The sequence below is a fragment of the Octopus bimaculoides genome, chromosome 12, assembly GCF_046866305.1.
Source record: "Octopus bimaculoides isolate indiv1 chromosome 12, ASM4686630v1, whole genome shotgun sequence".
In the NCBI taxonomy this organism is placed as follows: domain Eukaryota; kingdom Metazoa; phylum Mollusca; class Cephalopoda; order Octopoda; family Octopodidae; genus Octopus; species Octopus bimaculoides.
This window is the reverse complement of record NC_142939.1, coordinates 369,730-386,223: the sequence shown is the minus strand read 5'-3', so window position 1 is coordinate 386,223 and position 16,494 is coordinate 369,730. Positions and strand designations below refer to the sequence as shown.

Sequence of the window (16,494 nt, the reverse complement as noted above, 5' to 3'; positions counted from 1 at the left end):
TGGGTGGGTGCAAAAGCATGGGTGGATGTGTGTGTTAATTAAGCTTTAATTAAGTCTTAGATATACTGGGGAAATAAATGGGCTGGTCATGCTAACACTGCCTTTGATCATAGACCTACTCAATCAGGAACGACCTAGGGTTAATCAACAACAACAATATTATATTTTCTGTTCAGCATTTCAAAATAAGAAGAAAAAAATGTTTTAGAATTTTATGGTTACCAAGCAGAAACAGTTTTGAAAATATGGCATTAACGATATGCAAAGAATATTGAATGGAAACCTGAAAACAATCAGAATGGCAGTGAGAGTAATGAATCTACAGACTCTCGCCATAATCAAACATGCCATATTCTATATGTAGAGAGAACACGTCTTTGACCTGATATTTATACCAGCTGGAAATAATCAGGAATAACATGAAACATTGCAGTTTGTTATGTTGCAGTCTCTCTCTCTCTCTCTCTCTCTCTCTCCCTCTCTCTCTCTCTCTCTCTCTCTCTCTCTCTCTCTCTCTCTCTCTCTCTCCCTCTCTCTCTCTCTATCTCTCTCTCTCTCTCTCTCTCTCTCTCTCTCTGGATATCAATCACATTATGTACATGTCCTCTGCAAGAAGGTGAAGTCAATATTTGCACTAACAAAGGTTGTGAGCTGGCAGAATCATTAGCAAGCCGGGCGAAATACTTAGCTGTATTTTGTCTGCCGTTACGTTCTGAGTTCAAATTCCGCCGAGGTCCACTTTGCCTTTCATCCTTTCAGGGTCGATAAATTAAGTACCAGTTGAGAACTGGGGTTGATGTAATCGACTTAACCCGTTTGTCTGTCCTTGTTTGTCCCCTCTATGTTTAGCCCCCTTGTGGGCAATAAAGAAATAAGAATCATGAGAAAGCCGGGCAAAATGTTTAGCAGCATTTCGTCCATCTTTATGCTCAAGAGTTCAAATTCCATTCAGGTCAACTTTGCCTTTCATCCTTCCAGGTTTATTGAATTTATTTATTTGGAGAATACAATTCTAAATATTAAAAGTATAAAACAAATGCGATAAAATACTTTAATATCCTCATTATGAAACAAAAGGACTTCTCTAGAAACTTTTTCACTTCAGGTTTCAGAGAAATGATGCTGACAACGCCTTAGCAACCAAGTTGTTTGTGGTTCAAAATGGTGTGACGTTTCCTAAACATGTCCATTACATTGGACAGATGCAGGGTTGCCAGAAGAATAATTTGTCATAACAAGGAACACGTTTTTTATATAATTTTACTTATGTCCAATGAATCCTCATTACCCCCAAGAATTTCATTTTTACCCTACTTTGGATAATTTACCCTGATTTGCCGACCCTCTGATCTAACCCATGCCAGCAGGGTAAACAGATGTTAAAAGATGAGGATTATCATCCTCATCATCATTATCATCATTTAATGTCTATTTTCTATGCTGGCAAACACACACACACACAGAGGCTTCTCCCAGTTTCCACCTACTAAATCCACTCACTAGGCTTTAGTTGGCTGGATCTATAGTAGAAGACACTTGCCTAAAATGTCATGGGACTGAACCCAAAAACCAAGTGTTTGGAAAACAAACTTCTTGACCACATGACCATGGCTGCATCATCTCAAAACACCTGATCTTGAAACACCCGATGCTGAATGTGCTACATTAGCTGTAATGAAATGTTGGGTATAAGTAATCAAAGACAACTGCTGATTATTAAAGATATCAGTCCAGGTGAGAAGAAAAGTTAGTGCGCAGGAATGTACGTTGAGTTGACAGTGGAAGGAAGCCAAAAGAAAAGGAGGCCAAAGACAGGAGTGCTGAGATGAGACCTGATGATGTTGCTCTCTCACAGATAAGATATAACATAGAACTCAGAGGAATGGTAATGTATTGTACTGCAACCCTTATCAACATGGGGAAAAAACAGACATTAAAACACTGTTTGTGATGATAATGAGGATAATGATTTTCATCTCATTAATTCTCATGCTTTCTGCATCAATTAAATTGAATTATTAATATTTGAATTAATTTAAAAAAAAAAAAGATGACAATAAAGTGCATCATTCTTCTTCTTCTTCTTCTTCTTCTTCTTCTTCTTCTTCGTATCATCATCATCATCAGCAGCAGCAGCAGCTGCTGCTGCTGCTGGCAGACTTGTTAGCATATTGAGTAAAATACTTAATGGCATTTCTTCGAGCTATAGGTTTGGAGTTCAAATTCTGCTGAAGTCATCATTACATTTCATTCTTTTAGGGTCAATAAAATATCAGGGATCAATGTAACCCACTAACCCCAAAATTTCAGGTCTTGTGCCTTTAGTAGAAAGGATTTTACTTCATAATATTCATTCTAACTCTTTACAATCAGAGTTGAAATCTTACTGGGATCAACTTTTCCATTTATTCCCTCTCTGGGGCCAATAGAATAAAGTACCAGTCTCTTCAAAACTGATGCTCCTGTGTCTAATTCAGAAATCATTAGTCAACTTTACTTTTCATCCATTCAAAATCAATAATGTAAGACCTGGTCAAGCACTTTCATTTCTCCTTGTAATATCCTCCCTCATCTGTCACCCGAATTGTGGCAGTTACACCACTGGACAAAATACTTAACAGCATGTCTTCCAGCTCCTTATGCTCTGAGTTCAAATACCACCAAAGCCATCTTTACCCCGTTTGTCTTTTCAGGGTCGATAAAATAATGTACCAGTAAAATACTAAGGTTGATGTAATTGACTTATCCACCTTTCTTAGAATTGCTGACCTTGGGACAAAATTTTAAATATTATTATAATTCTTATTCTTGTTGTTGTTGTATTCAATCACCATCATCATCATTATCATTGTTTAACATCTGTATTCCATGCTGGCATGGGTTGGACGGTTTTACAGGAGAGTCGTCCAGACTCCAATGGTCTGTTTTGGCATGGTTTCTGCAGCTGGATGCCCTTCCTAGTGCCAGCCACTTTACAGAGTATGTTGGGTGCTTTTAACATGCTACCAGTATGAGTCATTCACATGGCACCAGCACAAGTGCAATCCACATGACCATAAAGACATCCCTGTATATATGGATGGTCATGGTTTTACTTAGTTTGACATGTCTGCTGAAGTAAGCAAATCACCAGAAGTTTCAGTCCTTCGTTATTTCCTCATTGAGGCCCAACATCTGAAAATCCTTTCTCACCACTTTGTCCCATGTCTTACTGGGTCTACCCCTTCCACAGGCTCCCTCTGCAATTAGCCAAAAATAACGATAATGATGGCGAAAAAATTATAAAAGAAGAAAAGAGAAGGAAAATTCACAAATTCTCCAAATACATTATTTTAGAAAAATTATATTCTTACTTTCATGTGTTCTTCCATCATTGGTTCAGAGATAACATACTCCAAAGATAGAACCACAGAACAGTCAGGTGAGTCAAAAAGATCCTTAACATAGCATGGGGATCTCAGCACTAATCCAACAGCATTTGAAGACCTGAATTCCAGATTTAAAGGAAAAGAAAAGAAAAGTCTGAATAATAGTATCAGAGTGACACAGAGGACTGAATTGTGAGGATGAGTAAATCATCCCCTCGTATCACACAAAAATGCATCATTGTTTAACCTCTTGCTAATACTGAGTAACAGTGAGCTCACAAAAACTTATACAAATTTTCTTTTCTTTCACACCAGTAGGTCTTAAACCAGATATCAGTACACCTTCAGAGATATTGTAAGCACCTGAGGAGGGCTCTATGTGGCATGGCTGTGTGGTAAGAAGCTTGCTTCCCAAACACATGATTCCACATTTAGTCCCACTGCATGGCAACATGGGTAAGTGTCTTCTACTATAACCCAAGGTCAACCAAAGCTTTGTAAGTGGATATGGAAGATAAAAACTGAAAGAAGCATGTCATATCTATACACATTTCAATATATAGTAGGGTCAGTTGGACACTGTCTATGAGAAAAACAGCACTGTGATGCAATTTACTTTGCCAGAAATTTGGGAATGACATGCTGTCCTGCTTAGCATTTGTGCCAGAAGCTCCAATACAAACAGATGAACACACAGAACAACTGCTGGCTTGCAGTGTCCCCAAAACATCTACCGAGAGTTATGAAAATCAAACATCCAGTCAACATCATCGTGTTTGGGGTGATCACCAGTTCTGGTGACATTATGCCTCCATTCATCTGCCCACACAGCCTCAGACTCAACATGGAGGCCTACATCAAGTGACTGGACGAGGTAGTGCTGCCCCTGGTCAAGAGGATGGCTATTCAAAGACCCAGTGTCTGGCACCAGGACTCTGCACCATTCCACGCAAGTAGGAGAACCCAGTCATGGCAGTCAGACAATTTCTGCGACCACACCACCCCTAACATCTGGCCACCTAACTCCCCAGACTGCAACCCCCTTGATTATTATGTGCAGAGTGCAGTTTAGCAAGAGACCAACAAAACTCCTTGCAACACCAAAGATGAACTGAAGGCAAGGATTATAGCAGCATTCACCAACTTAAACAAGGAGACCATCCAGAAGAGTTGCAGGAGATCCGAAGTTGTGTGGAAGCCGCAGTTGAAATCAATGGCAATTTTATTCAATAAATTCACTCTTCAGTATTTCAATATATTTTTATGTAATTTTGGTAAAATATACCTGCTAAAATGAGATGTCAGTGCTTTTCTAATTTTTGCGCAATTTAGATGACAATATATTCACTGCACCCTGTATATTATATATATATATATGTCTAAGTGGGTGTGTGCGCATATAATGCCTATGTAAGTGCATGTGCATGCATATATATATGTATATGTGTATGTGTGTGGGTGTATATATATATATATATATATATATATATATATACTGGTATATATAAGTATGTTTGTAAAGATCAACATATTGAGACTTGTCTTTATCTATCTGAATCTGTACAAGTGCATGATTTTGTATTATGCATATGTGTGTGTGTATGTGCATGTATGCACGTATGAGTATATGTGTTTGGTATGTGTGTATATGAGTGCGTAACTCTCTTCCATTCTTTTTACAGTGATATTTGATTTGCTCTTTCTGCTTCCACCCAAACTGCCTCAACTACTCCTGATTACTAACTAAATATAAACACTGCATCTAAATTGTAAAATATTTATCATTTAATTTCTCTGTCTGAAGAATTTCTAATACAAAATTCCTTACATATCTACCTAACATGTAAAATCCTGTAATTCCTATTAGCAAATGGACATATCTACCTAACATGTAAAATCCTGTAATTCCTATTAGCAAATGGACATATCTACCTAACATGTAAAATCCTGTAATTCCTATTAGCAAATGGAACATGTGTAATGGTGAATAAATGATTCCAATAAACTTTCAAACTTCCTGTTTTGTTGTGTGTGTGTGTGTGTGTGTGTGTGTTTGAGTTTGTCTGCCACCACCATTTGACAACTGGTGTTGGTTTGTTTACAGCCCCATAACTTTTGCAGTTTGGCAAAAGAGACCGATAGAATAAGTACCAGACTTAAAATCAAAAATTAGCACTGGGGTTGATTACATTCCGGTGCTCCAGTATGGCTGCAGACTTGAAACTTATTTTGATTAACCTATTTCCGAAATATCCAATGAATTTCCATACCCATTTGACGTCAGAGAATATTTCCTCCGGTAGCTACTTCTTGGCCTGGGAGCAGGACTTGGAGACTGGCCATTTGAACCATTGCTGTACTCCAGATCAAGATGTATGATTTCTTCATTACCGCAGAAGCACCACCCATTGTGAACAGCAAGCTATAAAAAAGAAAACTTTAAAAATACATTTGTCAAAACCACCATGAATACTGCAAAATTATATCTTATAAAATGGCAGCTAGGCACGTCAATTAAAATGTACAGTCAATAATGGTTTCGAATTTTGGCACAAGACCAGCAATTTTGTGAGGCAGGAATCAGGCAATACTATCAACTCCAGTACTTGACTGGTACTTGTTTTTTTTTTACCCCAAAAGGATGAAGGGCAAAGTTGGCCTAGACAGAGTTTGAACTCATAACTTAAAGGGTCAATGATAACCAATCACTGCAACCAACATTCCCACCAATGCCATCATTGGTAACTAATCATAAAGCTACTCTTAGAATTATCAATCAAACAGAAGCAGGTCAGAAGTGGGGGCGTGTGTCAAAGCAGCGTGTTGCTGCAGCTGCTGTTTGCTGGTATATCCTGGGTCAACCTTGGTGGAATTTGAACTCAGAACATAAAGACAGATGAAATACCGCTAAGCATTTTGCTCAGTGTGTTGACGGTTCTGCCAGCTCACTGCTTTAAGCTGAATATGTGAAATGACATGATAAGATTAGCTAATAAGTCCACTGGTAAAAAGAAAAAGAAAACAATGTGGCCACAAACAGGTTAGACGAATGGTTAAATATGTTTAATATTAGGATAAAAGACCTTGAAAATAACCATTCTGTAAGGGACAACTAGATTATTGAGAAGAATATAAAATATCTCCTGCAAGTGGTAAACAAAATTAGTATAAAATACATTAGGATAGCAGATGACTAGTTGTAACTCATTTCTAAATATAATCTCCTTCTATACAACTGTATAAAGGAAAGGAAATAACACAAAGAACAACATGAACAACAACAACAACAACAGACTGATCAAATGGTAGTGAATGCAGTGACTTCCATTGAAGATAGATAATATTTGCTTGAGATACTAAGCTGCATCACTGAGTCTGAAGATATCAATACTTTATTGATTGGGTCATGTGTTCAATAAAGAAATAAAAGGAAAACAAAAAAAAGTAAAAGAAAAATTGTCAAAAAGCAAACTTACAACCAAGACAAAACAAAAAGCAAAACAAAAGAACAGTGTAAGATGTCGTAATGACTATTGAGTTTTTTAAGATCAATAATAAATGGTTGATAGGTTTCTGGTGGAAAGAGAAATACAAACGAAGGAAGGAAGAGGGAAAGGAAGAAACGAGGCAAAGTAATTATCTTCAACAAATTGTCGTTGTCAATCCAAAGTAGGCAAAAAGTATGAAATGGTTGTAGCAGGAGACTGGTATGGCGCCCATAACCATCACTCATCGCATCTAAAAGACAACCAATGACAAATCGGTAACTGCTATGACAACAACAACAACAACAATCAGATCACAACAACATCACTTTAACAACCAGGACACCTTGACAGCTGTAGTAACTGGACAACTACCTTATCTTGACAACCACAAACACAACAAACACTATCAACACCACCACCACCACCATCACCACAACAACAACAATTATTGTCAATACCACAACAACCACCACTACTATCACAAAACCCCCACCACCACCATCACCACCACCACTACCACCACCACCACTACCACCACAACCACCACCAACACAACCACCTCAACCACCACTGCCACAACCACCACCACAGCAACAACCACCACCACCACCACCACCACAACCATCATCACCACCACCACCACAAACATCACCACTACAACAATGACCCCAATCACCACCATCACCACAACCACCACCACCACCACTACTACCACAACAACCACAACCACCACCACAACCAGCCCTCACACTTCAGCAATCATCACTCCACCACAATAATCATGACAACTACAACAACAACAACAACAACCACTACCACTTCTACACCCTAACCCACACTACACCCTCACACTGAACACAGCCTTTCAGCCTGTCAACGCCATATTCCTACCTTGAGTCTTCGTTCTGTGATTGAAACCAGTTCATTAACGGAGATGTTGGTAAGACTATCAGCATCAGAGATGTTGTTGAGATAATCTTCACTGAGACGTTGGCAGAGTTCTTCTTCAAACCGATCAATATTTGGCGGCAGCGACACTAAAATATTATTCAGTTGGCACATAAAGACTGGAGATAACTTTGGTTTATGGAACGGATCAACTAGTTAGAAAGTAAAGAAAACAAGAGGAATATTAAGCAGAATAAAAATTTATTTAAGAAATCACTTTTTTTATTGTTTTTACCTCAATTTCCCCTTCCCCATTCTCACCCAATGCAAATGCAAAAAATACATTTTGCAACAAGTCCAACAACCACCACCGCAACTACAGCCACTACCGTGACTACAACCACCACAACTACATCCACCAACACTGCACTTCAAAAACCATGACAGTCCAATAGCCTTCACACTGCCACAATAATCACAACAACAATATCAGCCACCAAATAACATCACGTGCTCTATAGTGTATGCTTTAATTATTCTCACATACTTATTGTCAGTCTTTTCTCCCTAAATAATTAAATCAACACAGCTATATCTACATGATACTGGTTGCATCAATATTGCATGACACACAAACAGGTTAACATTGTAATCCTTCCATTACCAGATCAACACAGTCTCCTTAGGGATATCAATATGAAATATTATTTTAGCGCAAAAGAACAAGACTAAATATTTTCCCCTTTAATAATTATTTTTTTCTATTCATGATTAATTCATTTGCTCAATAATGTTAACTATTTGTGTTTTGTTTCCCATTTGCATATTGTTGTATCAATTGACAGGGAGTGGTTAGAAAGACATTTAGTTTCAATTGTTAGGAATTTCAGCAAATATGATGAGGTCCCTAACTCCTTAATTCTAACTACTTAGCTCCTTAATCCTAATTTAACACCATCTTTACACTTGAGTGACACCTCTGTATCTTATCTTTTGTAGCAATGATGATCCAGCTCACTGCAAAGCTGCCATTTTACTCTGAATATCAAAGTTATAACCTGTACTTTGTCACACGTTATGAAACTTCTTATCGAACAGATCCTGGCTGACTATGTTCATCTATTACGGAGACCCCCTTCAGTCACGAATGACCATGGGACTGCACCTAGAAAGTTACCCTCCGAGCCACAAGTCCGGGCCATGTTGTTTATGTATGACCAGCAATTGCCCATGCATACCAGCCTCGCCTCTACACACAACCAATGTCATCCAAGGGAGAAGATAAAAACAAAAAAACAGAGAGAGAATAAAAAGAAAGAACAAAAGTATCCTCAGAAAAGAAATACTAACTTGTTTTACCGATCTGCTGCAACCCTGGGATCTTGTCTGTTCTTCCAAAGAATACATTCTCAGGTAACAAGTGAACAATTTTGAATAAAGCTTGATGGATGCTTATGGAACAAGTCAAGTAGCGCCCATTAATCGATTTTAAGTGTTCACAATCTAAAATATAAAGAGTGACAAAAGAACATAATAACTATTTACAAGAATACAAAAACACAAATTTATATGGATGAGGTAAAGCTGGATTGAATCAACCACAGAGTATTACTGACATTTATTTTCTTAATCTAAGAAAATGGCAATAAAATAAGACAAAAATAATCCCAGCATGAGTTAAACAGGCTAGAGAAAGGAAATCCCATCCAGTAATGGTTCAGAATGCTGCAATTTATGTTTAACTGAAAAAATATCATATACAACAACAAACTGATAATGAACAAAAGCTAAAACTACAACTACCTCTGCTTGTGAACACAGAATGAAATTCCCCTAACATGTTTTTAACTTGTCTTTTGCTTCAACTACTTTGAAAGTATGCTGAAGTTCAATGAGTCTAAATTTCTGGCTACTAATGTAAAACAATAGTATAGAAATAACTAGATATATATTTTATGCTCTGTGAGACTCTCCCTGAGGGCATTTTCAGCACTTTGGTGCTTTACACAAAACAGTGTTTAACCATGCTGTTTACATAGAATATATTGGTAATTTTTCACTACTTATTTATTTATTTATTTATCTATTAAAGAATCACTATTATTATTATTATTATTATTACTAGCAATCTGAATATAAAATCTTCAAGTTTTCAGTGTTTCATTGATTGAAAACTACACGCAAACTTTTAGATTGTTCAGCAAATAAACAGTTGAATATTTTCAACTTGCACATCTATTATGAACCTCTAAGCAGCTAAAACTCTCCAATCACCAAGAAAATATATGGCTTCTCAACTATAGTAATGGAAGCCAAATAAAAGAACTGCTGGGTTCTCTGAACAATCCATCTGTTGCTGTTTATACAAGATGACAGTAAGACTAACACTTTCAGTTCAATCACAAATACAATAATTTGTAGCCAGTTTATGAAGTAAGTAGTGAGATGAAGAATAACATTGTCAGGGGCGGGGAGAAACGACTGCAGTGGGTAGCTAGATTGACCCCAGTATTAATTCATCGACCTCAAAAGGACGAAAGGCAAAGTTGACCTCAGCGAAGTTTGAACTCAGAACGTAACAACAGACGAAATATCACTAAGCATTTCTCCCAGTGTGCTTATGATTCTGCCAGCTCACCCCGCCCTAATGCAATCCATTATATAAAGCATCCACAAACCCTGGAGAAAGCCCTTGATCAGGTACTATGCTCTCTGTATACATTCACACACACACACACACACAAATAGGTAGAAAATAACTTACGTTCGATTGGCTCATCTATAAGAAGAAGTGCTCTGGGTGTCCCTTTGTACAGCTGCACTCTGTAAGAAATAAATACATCAGTGTCCTTACCAAACCAGATTCTACTGCTGTATATCTGGAATCCATTGTTTTATTCTACTTATTCTTAATATCAATAGTTAAACAAAAGATACAGCTTCAAAGGTCTTGTGCTGTATTTCACAGAAACAATATTTTATCTTCGCATGTATATATTAATATGTAAGCATGTGTCTATATGTGCATGCAACTGTGTACATGTATTTGTGTATGCAAGTGTGTGTGTATATATTTATATATACACACACACACACACACAAGCATAGACATCGAGAGAAAATGAGACAGACTTTCTTTTGTTTGTGTGTGTGTTGTGGTTTTTGTGTATTTTGTGGTACAAAAATATAAAAATGCTCAATAAATTTTTGTAAGAGTTATGTAGAGTTCAAGATAGATTTGTCAATTACAAAGTAAACAGGATTACATCTCCAAACTCTGGCTTAGTTCAGTCAGCCATTTGGTTGGCCACATAAATTACTGATTGAAAAGAAACTGTCAGATAAGGCTATAAGATGCTTTTCATACACTTGCACGCAATCACGTTGGTAGTGCATGAACTGTTATTCATTACGTGCAGTGGGTGGCCAGAGTTCATGAGAAGGAAACTGGGTATGCCAAAATAAACCTATTTTCTTTGATTGAGATGGGAATAAGAAGATGAATAACATGAAATTTCTGTGCTGGATGAAGGTGACAGTATTTTCAACCCTTTTGAAATGCTGGTGCCTGATCTATAATTACCAAAGTAATACCGGTGACTTTGTATTTTTTGGGTCCTTTGATCTCTGGTAAAATTCTAAAAGTGTTGTGACCACGTGTGGACTCTAAAATAAGAAGTTTGGTAAGAACAAGCAACCTTTGAATGAATGTTCAATGAGTTTTATATAAATTGTTGACATGGACACAGGAGTAGCTTTCATCATCATCATCGTTTAACGTCCGCTTTCCATGCTAGCATGGGTTGGACGACTTGACTGAGGACTGGTGAAACAGGATGGCAACACCAGGCTCCAATCTAAATTTGGCAGAGTTTCTACAGCTGGATGCCCTTCCTAACGCCAACCACTCAGAGAGTGTAGTAGGTGCTTTTACGTGTCACCTGCACGAAGGCCAGTCAGGCGATACTGGCAACGGCCACGCTCAAAATGGTGTCTTTTATGTGCCACCCACACAAGCCAGTCCAGGGGCACTGGTAACGATCTCGCTCGAAAATCCTACGGAAGCCAGTCAGGCAGTACTGACAACGGCCACGCTCAAAATGGTGCATCTTATGTGCCACCCGCACAAGAGCCAGTCCAGGAGCACTGGCAACGATCTTACTTGGCTTGCCGGGTCTTCTCACGCACAGCACATTTCCAAAGGTCTCGGTCAGTAGTCATCGCCTCGGTGAGGCCCAAATTGGTTGGACAAATCTTCAAACAACATTTTCCCCCATGTCTTTCAATTTTGCATAATTCCATCTCTGCAGCTAAATCTTCTCTCGATACTGATGTAATCATTTATTTCTCATAATATCTGAAATTCACGCACATATATAATAATAATGATGATGATGACATCGAAAAATACCTTAGGAATGAGAACCCAGGTTCGAAATTTCCCCAAGACACCTGTTGAAGGCTGGAAGGTATATCAGCCGAAACGTTGTGTTAACAACAAACAAGACGAGGACAAATATCCATGAAATGTAAATAATATAAATAATATACATAATTCCTCATCTCTTAAATATAAAACTGCCATGTTATAGATGATGATACTTATGCGTATATACTGTTCCTGTATCTACTCTGCAGTATTTGGTGGGAACCATGCAGTGTATGGGTGATCCTGATTGGGAGGTGTGGGCCTCCCTGCTAGGGTGGGTAGACTTCCGCTGGTCTACCATCTAGGTGTCTCGAGCTGGCTAGTTAGATGCCAGCCCAGCTTAGTTAGGCTTCAATAGGTGTCGTGATGCGTTGGTTCCCAGTGGATACTGGTTTCAACTCATCACAAGGAACAGGTGAACAGATTTAAGGAGAGAAAAGGGTAAATGAGAAAAAGAAGGAAGAGTTTTCATGTGTGTGGGGGGGGGGCATATGTGTGCGTGTATGCACATGTGTGTGTGAGTAAAAGAGAAAAAGAGAAACTAATCATCATCATCATCATCATCATCGTTTAACGTCCGCTTTCCATGCTAGCATGGGTTGGACGATTTGACTGAGGACTGGTGAACCAGATGGCTACACCAGGCTCCAATCTAATTTGGCAGAGTTTCTACAGCTGGATGCCCTTCCTAACGCCAACCACTCAGAGAGTGTACAAAATCATTAAAAATTAGAAATACAAAGAGACAGACAAGGCACAATACATAGAGATCATTAAGTAAAAGAGAGAGAGGGAGATACAGAGACGCAGAGAGAGACACAGAGAGAGAGACACAGAGAGAGACACACACAGAGAGACAGACAGACAGACAGACAGAGGTGGGGAGGTTTGCAAAAGACAAGAAAACCAATTTGACTATGAAACAACACATGGAAACTGAAATGTAAAATTGTCTACATGTGGCAATCGGAAGATAAATGCAATAAAAAGAGGGGGGAAAAAAAAAACTAGACTGATGCAGCCCTAAATGTCTACTTACTTCTTGAGAGGACTGTGATCATTTCGTAAAGTGTTTGGATGTTCAGCATCCACAGCAAAGGGTCTGATGATTCCCCAACCGAGTGACCTTGCTTTGCTGACCCCATCTGAATCTTTTGTTTGGCCAACAAGCTCTACAACAAGTACAACACTGGGCGCTTTCAAAGTGGTGTGCATGTAGACCACCTGAAGAGAGAGAGAGAGAAGAGAAAACAAAAGATAAAAACTGGAGAAATAAAATCTAGCTGAGAAGACAAACAAATGATTGTTTGTTTGTTTCATCCAGTTCCTAGCATTGTTAGTAGGACCAGCATTTCAGAAAGGATGAAAATACTATCACTCTCATCCAACACAGAAATTTCATGTTATCCATTTCCTTATTCTCACTTCGATCAAAGGAAATGAGCTTATTTTGGTAAACCTAATTCCCTTCCCATGCATTCTACCCACTCACTACACATAATGAATAACAGTCAACACAATACCAACATGATTGCATGGAAGGGCACTGAAAGTAATTTAAACCCTTATCTATCGGTTTCTTTCCAGTGAATAATGACTATACTTCAGAATGGGACGGTAATTTGTACACTGCCATCATCACCGCAGCTGGTCCCTAGCATAAAACTCATAATTTAACCCTTTTGTTACTGTATTTATTTTGAGATGCTGTGTGTTTCTTTCAATTAATTGTAAATATAACAAAGAATTTAATAAAACAACTTAGTTATCATTAAGCTAGTGTTAGGAACATAAATTGTGACTAAGGTTTGGTGGAAGATTTTAATTCAAAACTTTTGAAAACAAGACATTTGTATTCAGAGCCAGAACTGGTTTCAACCGGTTTGGTAATGAAAGGGTTAACCTATCAATGATACAGACAACCACTTTCATGTAATTAGGTGACATGAAATGTGTAGCCAATCACTACAGTCTGTTATTAAGTTAATCAATAAGTCTCCTAAGATCCAAGAAATGTCAACAAGTCATAACTTAACAATGGCTTTGTGCTATGGATGATAGAGATGAAGGAGAAATATTCTTCTTACAATTCCATCCATTTTAAGTAAGTCAATCAAATGATCTTATGTAGGTTCCTGTCATTTAGGTCAATGCTTCTCAAACAGCATATCACAGAGAAGAATTGGTGCACTGCAAGGGCTACTAGGTATGTGTGTGTATGTTTGTGTGCCCATGTTTGTCCCCCCAACATCACTTGACAACCGACGCTGGTGTGTTTACGTCCCCATAACTTAGTGGTTCGGCAAAAGAGACCCGATAGAATAAGTACTAGGCTTACAAAGAATAAGTCTTGGGGTCGATTTGCTCAACTAAAGGTGGTGCTCCAGCATGGCTGCAGTCAAATGACTGAAACAAGTAAAAGAGTAAGTATATGATTGGTAATTCACCTCATTAAATTGAAGAGTTGGACTTTTTCCTTTCCCAGTGGAGCAGGTCATGCATGGACTCTGCCACTGGCAACCAAAGTAAGAATGGTAAACAGCATCATAAAGACTGATGTACAGTTGGTAGACTTCTTTTGACTGTGAAACCTGAAACAAACACGGAAAGATTAACAGTAAAAATATAAAAGATCATTTTTGATACAAATGTTAGGGGTTTTATTTATTTATTTATTTATTTAGAAAGAAAGAAAGAAAGAAAGAAAGAAAGAAAGAAAGAAAGAAAGAAAGGAACGAACGAACCAACAAAGGAAGGGGGTCAGAAAAAAAAGAAAGTGGGAGAAGAATGAATAAAAAAAAGATAGGGAGGGAGGGAGGGGAGGAGAGGAGGGGAGGGGGACTGACGGACGGTGGGGCTGGAGGGAGGGGAGGGGAGGAGGCGGGGGGACGGAGGGGGGAGAGAGGGAGGGACGGAGAGAGGGACGGAGGGAGGGAGAGAGGGAGGGATAAAGGAAGGAAGGCCAAAACAGTCACAGAAGTCTGGTGCAGGCTTCTGCCTAGCCAGCTCCTGTAAAACCCTAACCCTAACCCTAACCCTAACCCTAACCCATGCCAGCATGGAAAGCAGACATTAAATGATGACCCCGATGATGATGAACACCCGTGGAGTGGAGAGGGGAGACTGGTATGCATGGGTGACTGCTGGTCTTCCACAAGACAACCTTGCCTGGACTGGTGCCTCGGAGGGTAACTTTCTAGGTGTAATCCCAAGGTCAGTCATGACCAAAAGGGGGTCTTCACCCCTTTACGTTATGTGTTAAGCATGGTGGGGATGATGCATGAGGGTGCTGCTAGTGTCTCTGTGTCTTCATATCTTACAATAGCTATAAATAAGTGCTGCCATCATAGAAGCAGAACCATTCGTTTCCAATCTTCCATGAAGATATGTCTGGCCATGGAGAAACATTAGCTTGCATCGAAGTAGATGAGAACTGGGGTCACAGGAAGGACATCTGGTTGCAGAAAATTTGGTTCAAAGAATTCCAGTGGATCCATGCAAGTTAGGACACAATGGATGTGGCTGTGTGGTAAGATGCTTGCTTCCCAACCACATGGTTCTGGGTTCAGTCCCACTGTGTGGCACCTTGGGAAAGTGTCTTCTACTATAGCCTTGGGCCAACCAAAGCCTTGTGAGTGGATTTGGTAGATGGAAACTGAAAGAAGCCCGTCGTATGTGTGTGTGTGCGTGTGTGTCGTGTTTGTGTTTGTCCCCGCATCACCGCTTGACAACCGCTGTTGGTGTGTTTATGTCCCTGTAAGTTACCAGTTCAGCAAAAAGACCAATAGAAAAAGTACTAAGCTTAATAAAAATAACAGGGGTCGATCTGTTTGACGAAAACCCTTTGAGGTGATGCTCCAGCCTGGCCGTAGTCAAATCACTGAAACAAGTAAAAAAAACTAAAAGAATTAAAGAATATGAAAAAAGAATGGGGGGGGGATCTATTGGATAATGTAGTCCTTGATGTTGTTGTAAGTCTTGAACACAGCCAACACTGATTACCATCTACCACTCACACACCACCACCACCACCACCATCAGTATACTACCATCAAGGGATCCATTACCCACACACCAATACTACCACCACCAAAATAACAACAACAAGCATCATTCCTTTCATCAACACCACCACCAGCTTTATCATAAACTGCATTTACCACTCAAAGCACCAAACAGCAGCTCGTTAATTATTTGCGATTACAAACCTGTTTATAAGCTTCACTACAAAACAATATCAAAAGACAGATTGACCATTTTTGCCATATTATAGCTTTTGTCTTTGTTAATGTTTTTTATCTCAGAGCAACTGCCATCTGTC

At 38.9% G+C, this 16,494-nt stretch overlaps 1 protein-coding gene across 2 annotated transcripts in view; it reads right to left on the bottom strand.

Moving 5' to 3' along the window:
- The window catches only part of LOC106880142 (nephrocystin-4), a 130,201-nt gene that overhangs the window by 100,273 nt on the left and 13,434 nt on the right, over positions 1-16,494 (bottom strand). For both annotated transcript variants that reach the window (XM_014929973.3, XM_014929974.3), the window contains exons 2-8: positions 14,621-14,764; positions 13,213-13,397; positions 10,509-10,567; positions 9,095-9,247; positions 7,748-7,956; positions 5,639-5,790; positions 3,354-3,486 (exon numbers count right to left, since the gene is read on the bottom strand). In XM_014929973.3, the coding sequence (XP_014785459.2) occupies positions 3,354-3,486; positions 5,639-5,790; positions 7,748-7,956; positions 9,095-9,247; positions 10,509-10,567; positions 13,213-13,397; positions 14,621-14,764 (1,035 nt within the window). The remainder of the gene's footprint in view (positions 1-3,353; positions 3,487-5,638; positions 5,791-7,747; positions 7,957-9,094; positions 9,248-10,508; positions 10,568-13,212; positions 13,398-14,620; positions 14,765-16,494) is intronic.